Below are 10,479 nucleotides of genomic sequence, written 5' to 3' on the forward strand. Positions count from 1 at the left end.
CACATCCAACACGCTCTCATGTGGAGGAAAATCACATATAATTTATATAGAATTGATAAGATGAGAGAGCATGCAGGTGTGACTACGCGAGATGACAGAATAATGACAACCTATAGACATGATGCTGACAGTACTGGATGAGACATGAGAGGAGACATGATGGTGGAGATGACTTTACAAAGGCGAGGGAAGACGGCAGACGTGGCGCTGCCTGCACGGGTCGAAGCAGCATTTCCTGGAGGCTGGGCACTTGGAGTCACTGCTGCAGGCGATGGGGAGGACGCAGCCGGAGCAGCCAATCTCCAGGAGCGGCCACCTGCCCATCTTCACTGTGGGGGCAGAGGGTGGCGCGTTGTTATTAGCGAATCTTCGTATATGAGGAGTGTGGGTTTTTGGAGGGGGAAGGGGGAGGGAGGGAGGGATCGGAGGGAGGGAGGGAGGGAAAGAGGGAGGGAGGGTGAGAGGGAGGGAGGGAGGGATGGGAAGGAGGGAGGGAGGGGGAGGTGGGAGAACCTAAGGCAACAGTGTGGAATTCAGGATGAACAGATTGCAACGGGAACAACGAAGGGAAGGGCAAGAAAACACACGAATATGGCATATTCGTGTGTTTTCTTGCCTTTCCCTTCGTTGTTCCTGTTGCTAAGGCATGAACAACGAAGGGAAGAACAAGGAGACACGCGAATATGTCGAAGGACTTTTCGCTTTACCGCTTCTTCGTGTGTTTTCTTGTTCTTTTCTTCGTTGTTCCTGTTACAATTTCTTCGACATGAATTCCACACATGACCCAAAGGACATGTTTCTCTACAGTTTATCACGTTTTCTTAGAAGTGATATTCGCCGAGTGATATCATATCAAAATGACATTTTTTTTCCATAAGCCTATCTGAAATTAGTGCAGGTCTTTATGCAAATAAAAAGTGTAAGAATATACAAACTCAGAGCAAAGCCACCTTTAGTCTAGAATACATATAGCCGAGAAGCCTAATACGGACTCCACTGGTATTCATGAAAGTTTAAACCAAAGCTTGACTTGTTTAGATCGGAAAAATAGATCTACTTGTAGGTTAGAGAATGGGGCCATATTTTTTAATGTAAGTTAACTTGGTTCTACTTGTTTAGACCAGAGACCAGAACCCTGCACGCATAGACCAAAGACCGGAACATTACTCACACAGACCAAACACCAGAACCTTACTCCCATAGACTAGAGACCAGACCCTTACTTGCATAGACCAAAGACCAGACCCTCATTCGCTTAGACCAGAGACCAGACTCTTACTCGCATAGACCAAAGACCAGAAGCTTACTTACACAGACCAAAGACCAGACCCTAACTCCCAGAGACCAAGGACTAGATCCTCACTAGCTTAGACCAAAGACCAGAACCCAATTCGTTTAGACCAGAGAACAAAACCTTACTTGCATAGACCAGAGGCCAGAACCCTAGACGTTTAAACCATAGACCAGACCCTTACCCGCTTAGACCAGAGACCAGAACCTTACTTGCATAGACCATCGACCAGAGCCTTACTCGCTTAGACCAAAGACCAAAAGCTTACTTACACAGACCAAAGACCAGAGCCTTACTCGCCTAGACCAAAGACCAGACCCTCACTCGCTCAGACCAAAGACCAGACCCCTACAAATATAGACCAAAGCCTACCTGTGGGGTGGGTGATGGAGTCGCCGTCGCTCTTGTAGAAGTAGACACCTTCTGCAGGAGTTCTGTAGGAGCAACGACAACTGTTACTCGCCACTCCTAAACTCTCATCCCATCCACCACCTCTGCCGTGACCACTAAGCCCTTATCCACTTATCCCTGTACTATTTTCACGTCTGAATTCGACCCCCGAGTTCACCTATTTCGCTACCCCTGTTCGTGCTTTATATTCAGGACCGTATCCCAAATTTAATTCTTGTGTGTGTGTGTGTGTGTGAGCAAGAGAGAGACAGAGGTGGGAGAGGGAGAGAGAGGTGGGAGAGGGAGAGGGAGAGAGAGAGAGAGAGAGAAAGAGAGAGAGAGAGAGAGAGAGAGAGAGAGAGAGAGAGAGAGAGAGAGAGAGAGAGAGAGGAGAAGAAGAAGAAGAAGAAGAAGAAGAGAAGAAGAGAGAGAGAGAGAGAGAGAGAGAGAGAGAGAGAAATAGATAGATAGATTAGATAGAGAGAGAGAGAGAGAGAGAGAGAGAGAGAATGAGTGGGGATAGAGAGAGAAAGAGAGAGAGAGAGAGAGAGAGAGAGAGAGAGTGAGAGAGAGAGAGAGAGAGCGAGAGACAGAGAAAGATAGGGAGAGAGAGAGAAAGTGTGTGTGTGTGTGTGTGTGTGTGTGTGTGTGTGTGTGTGTGTGTGTGTGTGTGTGTGTGTGTGTGTGTGTGTGTGTGTGTGTGTGTGTGTGTGTGTGTGTACCCATGTATATTGGTGAAGGGCGCCTGTATACATGCACAGACCTCCATTGAAGGCTACGTACCTTTGCCATCCGCCCCCCTTGCCTCCTCGGTGTTCGACGCGGCCAAGTAAGGGGGCTTGTTACTGATGGCCACCGTCACGGCTGCTGTGGAGGCCAGGAGGACCGCCACGCTGAATTTATTTTTCCGTCCGATCTGTAACAAGAGGAGGATCAAAATTATTAATTATCAAATTGCTGTTCTACAATTTATCACGTTTTCTTAGATATTCGCCGAAGGATATTATATCGGAATGACTTTTGTTTTCCCTTATGTCTATCTGAAATACGAGAAATAGTTTTTAAGGATATCATATTTTGCTGTGTTAGTGCGTGGATGACTATGTTTTTTGTTTGTTATTTTCAAATGAAGTATTCGTTTTTTGTCTAATTTCACACTTCATTTTGTTTCAGAAATAGATAGGAAAGAGGCCAATGCATATTTACTATATACTAACACTTTATCTCTCTAAAACCAGAAATTAATACAAAGGTTATATCAAACGCCAATAGAATCACAAAAAAAAAAACAAATAAAATAAACTGACCTCGTGTACCAGGACCAAATTACGGAGAGTCTCGTCCTGGAAAAGAGAAAAAGAAATGTGTGATTAAATTATGAACGGAGACACATGAGGCCGCCAATCAAAGGATATTTACGAAGAAAAGTGTATGGCGCATTTTTCAGATTTCATTCATAAAAAAAAAGATAAATTGTATTTCGTAAATGTGAATGTGAGGATAAGTGTGTAATGCAGAACAGTGTACTATTCAGTGACAATGGCAAAACGTGCATAGAGAACAAAGCATTATTAACAAACGTCATTATATACAATCAAGTACATTAAACACTCGCACACACGCGCATGAAGCTAGACGAATGCACCAGCTTTATCTTGTACTTTCAGCTGCGAGCAACAAGAGAGAACATCTGTATACAAAGGAAAGATATACCGGGGTGTGAGTCTTGTGTCATGTTGGGTGGAGGAAAGTGTCTATGTGGAGGAGGGAAAAATCACATCCATATATATATATATATATATATATATATATATATATATATATATATATATATATATATATATATATATATATATACACATATATATACATATATATATATATATATATATATATATATATATATATATATATATATATATATATATATATCACATATCAAGAGAGAGAGAGAGACAGACAGAAAGAAAGATAAACAAGCAGAGGCAGACAATTAGTTAGTCAGTCAGACACACAGAAAGACAAAAGGGAGGAGACAGACACCCCCCACAGAGACAAAGGCAGAGACATACAGACAGACAGACATATAAAATCAGAGAAATGGAGATACCGTTAGGTACTTACTGCAGAGAAGGACGAATGAATGGAATAGATAGATATATAATTAGATAGATAGACAGACAAATATAAAGATAGATAGATAGACAAATAGATAGATAGACAGATAGACAGACAGATATATAGACAGACAGACAGATAAATAGACAGATAGACAGATAAATAGACAGACAGACAGATAAATAGACAGATAGACAGACGCAAGAGATAGACAGACAGATAGATAAATAGACAGACATACAGACACAAGGGATAGACAGACAGATAGATGAATAGACAGACAGACAGACAGACAGACAGACAGACAGATAAATAGACAGACACATACACAAACAAGAGATAGACAGACAGACAGATAGATAAATAGACAGACAGACAGATAAATAGACAGACAGACAGATAAATAGACAGATAGACAGACGCAAGAGATAGACAGACAGATAGATAAATAGACAGACATACAGACACAAGGGATAGACAGACAGATAGATGAATAGACAGACAGACAGACAGACAGATAAATAGACAGACACATACACAAACAAGAGATAGACAGACAGACAGACAGACAGACACAAGGGATAGACAGACAGATAGATAAATAGACAGACAGACAGACACAAGAGATAGACAGACAGATAGATAAATAGACAGACATACAGACACAAGGGATAGACAGACAGATAGATGAATAGACAGACAGACAGACAGACAGATAAATAGACAGACACATACACAAACAAGAGATAGACAGACAGACAGACAGACAAATAAATAGACAGACAGAAGGACTGAATCACCGAACGACCGCCAAAACAGAGGCACTGATGAGGACGGATGCTGCATACCACTTAGTTCTGACACTTGATCTGATGTTGCAAGAGGCCGCTCGTTGCTGCGCCGAACTGAGAATGTTGCAATGCACAGGACCCAGAGGAGTTTTTCCCCCGTGCACTTATGGGAGGTTTGGCAGGTTTAATGTAAATCTTTATTTTGTGGATCTTTTGTCAGCGTGAATATATTCGTGATTGATAAATGATATAGTCAGAAAGATGTACTAAGTTATGAGGCGATATTTAGTTTTAGCTTTCCACAAAAAACGATATTTTTGGTGTATTGGAGTTATATTATTTTCTGGGGTGCGAATTCGTGCTCAGTCGACCTTGACCATCATAGAAAACGTACATGATTTCAGGGGATACTCGTGGACAGAGAATTAACTCTCGATATTTTCTCTTGAACCGTATTCATGACAAATGTAGAAAGGTATGAATGAGAATGAATATCTTCACAATACAAGAGATGTTTTTGAAAGGTTTCGAATATATCTTGGTCTGAAATATCATGTATTTCTGAAGGAGATATATTCGAAACCGGTCAAATACATTTCTTGTATTGTGAAGAAATTCATTCTCATCCATACCTTTCTACAGTAATATCTATTCTCGGAGATCACTTGGGAAGATCATTTCAATTGTGAGTTTATGTGTTTATATATATATATATATATATATATATATATATATATACACGCACACACGCACACACACACACACACACACACACACACACACATATATATATATATGTATGTATATATATATATATATATATATATATATATATATATATATATATACATTTTCGTATGTATTATGTCTGTGCGCGTGAACCAATACAGAGCCACGAGAACATGAGAAAAAAAGCACTAAAAATGCCACCAAAAGGAAAACCAATTCCGACAAACTGAATCCCAAAACCCTCTCTTCCCGGCCAGAGTCCCGACGGCGGTGCCTCCCTCGCCGCCCAACTCACCATCTTCATCTCAAGAACTCCGAAGAGGCTGTGAACGACCGGCGAAAAATCCCACAGGACCGAAGACACGAGGAAGGAGCGGAGTGAGTGGGGTGAGCGACCGGTGGAAGGAGTGGAGTGAGCGACCGGCGGGAGGAGTGGAGTGAGCGACCGGTGGAAGGAGTGGAGTGAGCGACCGGCATGGAGTGGAGAGGGAATTATATACTCTCACTCCAGCATAGGGGAGTCCCCTCGCTGGCCACGTGGGACACGCCCCCCGGGACTGGTATGCCGGGGTTGTTTTTACCTCGCTAGAACGACCGCTGGGGGTGGGGGTGGGGGGGGGAGTGACGGAGTTTTCTGTACGTTGAATATGAATGATATTACGTAATGTGTACATGATGGTTTTTCACCGGATGGTAATGCGGGTATTACAGTCATGTGGATATTACAGTACATAGAGGGTATTATAATATGCGTACATGTGGATTTTACAATACGTATATGGGCGCATTACAGTACATGTAAATAGGGGTATTACAGTACGTATACACAAGAGTATTCCCGTAAGTGTAAACGAGTGTTATAATACTTAGTTCATAAGGATATCACAAAACAAGTGAATAAGGGTATCACAGAAAGTGTAAGTGAGACTATAACGGAAAGAATGGGAGAATTAACGGTAGTTTAGATGAATGTAACGGTCAATGAGGATGATAAAACTGTATATCTGTTTTTTCTTTTTATAGAGAGGTTTCAGTTATCATTGACTGTTTTATATTTTAAGATAGTTGTTTTTATCCACTTAGTTAAGTGATGCACCTATATACATATATGGGCATACATGAGCGTTTGTGTGTGTGTGTGTATACATTATATATATATATTTATATATACATTCATATTTATAAATATGTATATATACACATATACATATATATACATACATATATATATATATATATATATATGTATGTATGTATGTATGCATATGTATATATATATATATATATATATATATATATATATATATATATATATATATGGTAGTAAAACTCAATGCACAAACTAGTTTGTGCATTGTAGGTTTTTCTACTATAGTATCAACACGGTAGTGTTTTTTTTCCATTCATATATATACATATACATACCTGTGTGTAAGTGTGTGTGAATGTGTGTTTGTGTTTGTGTGTGTGTGTGTTTGAGTGCACGCGCGCGTGCGTGCGTTTGTATGTACGTGTGTCTACGTCCGTACGTGTGTATGTACGTGTATGTTTGTAATAAAAGAATCTTTCCTAATAATTTCCACACATCTAATACAACGACACCCCCCCCCCTCCCCGCCAACCCGCTCTCAAACGGGCGACAAGCTATCAAAAGAGAGAAAGTGGCCGAGGGGGCCTCCGCGGCGAGTCTTTACCGGGGAAACCGAACTAGGAAAGCTTTGACCTACGAAGCGGGTCGCGCAGAGCCTACGAACCCGCAGCACAGTTACTTGGCTTGGTCGGAAGGAGGACTGCGGAATAGGAAACTGTTGGTGTCTGTTTAGTCAGATTAGTGTGTGTTCGAAGTTATTTCGTTCGTTTGCTATGTGTTTTTGGTTATTGAAGTGTTTGGTATATGATAAAGGTTGTTCGGTTATTTTTAAGTATGTTAGGAGTTGTTTAGTTATTTTTGTATTTGTTGATCTTTTTGTGTATATCAAAAGTTATTTAGTTATCTAGGTATATCTGAAAAGTTATTCAACTATTTCTGTATATGTGAAAAGATAGTTATTTTGGTATATGTGAAATATAAAAATTTGTCAAGAGAGATCATTTCACATCTTGTTAATCTAATTTTACTCAACGCTGTCACAAATCAACATATTAACGATAATTTTACAGTTTCATTCTCAATAAAAAAGCGGAAGCTGGTCACGAATATCAATATACAACTGGTATGTTCAATGATTTTCGTTAAATCCTCTACAGAAACAAGCAAATAGTTTGGAAAAATCCACATTTCAAGCAAATTTTGTCTTCTCAACAAACATTTTTTATATACATATATATATATATATATATATATATATATATATATATATATATATATATATATATATATATATATATATATATATATAACTGATTGTTCTATTTCATTATTTCCACCGGAGATTATATCTAAGATTGCCTTTTACTACCTCTGCCAAACAGACAGGTTATATAATTAGTCATTCATTCACTTTTAGTCTTGTCGCCAAGATTAGATAATAGAATCACAGACGGATTATAATCAGAATTTGTGGATTGGTTGCCTGTGGTTCAGGATGATTCGATTTTGGAAGAGATTCGGTGTCGCTGAGTGTATATTATAATAGATTAACTATAGATTATCTGTCAATTTGTTATACACTTTCTTTAAAACTGACATGTCGGTTTGCTATCACCTCAAAGTATCACCTAAGTATCACTCTAATTATCACTTCTAAGTCTCTCTAAGTTAAGTATCACTCTAATTATCACTTCTAAGTCTCTCTAAGTTAAGTATCACTCTAATTATCCCTTCTAAGTATCTCTAAGTTAAGTATCACTCTAATTATCCCTTCTAAGTATCACTAAGTTAAGTGTCACTAATTATCACTTCTAAGTATCTCGAAGTTAAGTATCACTCTAATCATCCCTTCTAAGTATCTCTAAGTTAAGTGTCACTCTAATTATCCCTTCTAAGTATCTCTAAGTTAAGTATCACTCTAATTATCACTTCTAAGTATCTCTAAGTTAAGTGTCACTCTAATTATCACTTCTAAGTATCTCTAAGTTAAGTATCACTCTAATTATCCCTTCTAAGTATCTCTAAGTTAAGTATCACTCTAATTATCCCTTCTAAGTATCTCTAAGTTAAGTATCACTCTAATTATCCCTTCTAAGTATCTCTAAGTTAAGTATCACTCTAATTATCCCTTCTAAGTATCTCTAAGTTAAGTATCACTCTAATTATCCCTTCTAAGTATCTCTAAGTTAAGTATCACTCTAATTATCACTTCTAAGTATCTCTAAGTTAAGTGTCACTCTAATTATCACTTCTAAGTATCTCTAAGTTAAGTATCACTCTAATTATCCCTTCTAAGTATCTCTAAGTTAAGTATCACTCTAATTATCCCTTCTAAGTATCACTAAGTTAAGTATCACTAATTATCCCTTCTAAGTATCTCTAAGTTAAATATCACTAATTATCACCTAAGTATCTCTAAGTTAAGTGTCACTAATTATCCCTTCTAAGTATCACTAAGTTAAGTATCACTAATTATCCCTTCTAAGTATCTCTAAGTTAAATATCGCTAATTATCCCTTCTAAGTATCTCTAAGTTAAGTATCACTAATTATCCCTTCTAAGTATCTCTAAGTTAAATATCACTAATTATCACCTAAGTATCTCTAAGTTAAGTGTCACTAATTATCACTTCTAAGTATCGCCAAGTTAAGTATCACTCTAATTATCACTTCTAAGTATCTCTAAGTTAAGTATCACTCTAATTATCACTTCTAAGTATCTCCAAGTTAAGTGTCACTCTAATTATCCCTTCTAAGTATCTCTAAGTTAAGTGTCACTCTAATTATCTCTTTTAAGTATCACTAAGTTAAGTATCACTAATTATCCCTTCTAAGTATCTCTAAGTTAAATATCGCTAATTATCCCTTCTAAGTATCTCTAAGTTAAGTATCACTAATTATCCCTTCTAAGTATCTCTAAGTTAAATATCACTAATTATCACCTAAGTATCTCCAAGTTAAGTGTCACTAATCATCCCTTCTAAGTATCTCTAAGTTAAGTGTCACTAATTATCACTTCTAAGTATCGCCAAGTTAAGTATCACTCTAATTTTCACTTCTAAGTATCACTAAGTTAAGTATCACTCTAATTATCCCTTCTAAGTATCTCTAAGTTAAGTATCACTCTAATTATCCCTTCTAAGTATCTCTAAGTTAAGTATCACTCTAATTATCCCTTCTAAGTATCTCTAAGTTAAGTATCACTCTAATTATCCCTTCTAAGTATCTCTAAGTTAAGTATCACTCTAATTATCACTTCTAAGTATCTCTAAGTTAAGTATCACTCTAATTATCCCTTCTAAGTATCTCTAAGTTAAGTATCACTCTAATTATCCCTTCTAAGTATCTCTAAGTTAAGTATCACTCTAATTATCACTTCTAAGTATCTCTAAGTTAAGTGTCACTAATTATCCCTTCTAAGTATCTCTAAGTTAAGTATCACTAATTATCCCTTCTAAGTATCTCTAAGTATCACCTCAAATATCACCTCTAAGCTTAATCTATCTTCATCTATCCCAAATCCTATATATATAATCTACTCTTATCTACCCCTAAACACCCTCTATACCCCAGTAATCTACTCATACAGCCGGTTGTTAAGACTGCGAGCCCGACCCAATACATATTCACGTATATGGACATACAAATAGACAAAAATATATATACATCTATTTGTCTATCTCTACCTATTTGATAGTTTTAAATTTCTCTCTCTATCTATCCGGTGTATATGCCTGTCTAGACTGATAGATATGCATTTATTTCTGCATATATTTCTTATATATATTTATTTATTATATTTATTTATTTATGTATGTTTGTATATGCGAATATTCATCGGGTCGGGCCTCGCACAATCTTAAACCGGCCGTATGAGTAGATTTCTGGGGTAGACAGGGTGTTTGGGGTAGATAAAGGTAGATTTTATAGAGGATTTGGGATCGATGAAGGTAGATTAAGCTTAGAGGTGATATCTGGTGTGTGTTGATATGAATGAGGGTATATTAGGGTATATTATCGTAGATTTTGGGGGTATTTCAAGAGCAGACGATGGTAGAATCTGGATGATTT

General features: G+C 37.7%; 1 protein-coding gene across 1 annotated transcript in view; it reads right to left on the minus strand.

Annotated features, from left to right (window-relative positions):
- LOC113807392 (uncharacterized) overlaps window positions 1-10,479 on the minus strand; it is a 26,819-nt gene that overhangs the window by 141 nt on the left and 16,199 nt on the right. Inside the window, exons 3-5 of the mRNA XM_070144664.1 lie at window positions 2,989-3,024; window positions 2,465-2,597; window positions 1-329 (exon numbers count right to left, since the gene is read on the minus strand). The exon at window positions 1-329 is cut by the window's left edge and continues 141 nt beyond it. Coding sequence (XP_070000765.1) covers window positions 175-329; window positions 2,465-2,597; window positions 2,989-3,024 — 324 coding nt within the window. The 3' untranslated portion in view covers window positions 1-174. The remainder of the gene's footprint in view (window positions 330-2,464; window positions 2,598-2,988; window positions 3,025-10,479) is intronic.

This window comes from Penaeus vannamei, chromosome 32 (genome assembly GCF_042767895.1).
Source record: "Penaeus vannamei isolate JL-2024 chromosome 32, ASM4276789v1, whole genome shotgun sequence".
Taxonomy (NCBI): domain Eukaryota; kingdom Metazoa; phylum Arthropoda; class Malacostraca; order Decapoda; family Penaeidae; genus Penaeus; species Penaeus vannamei.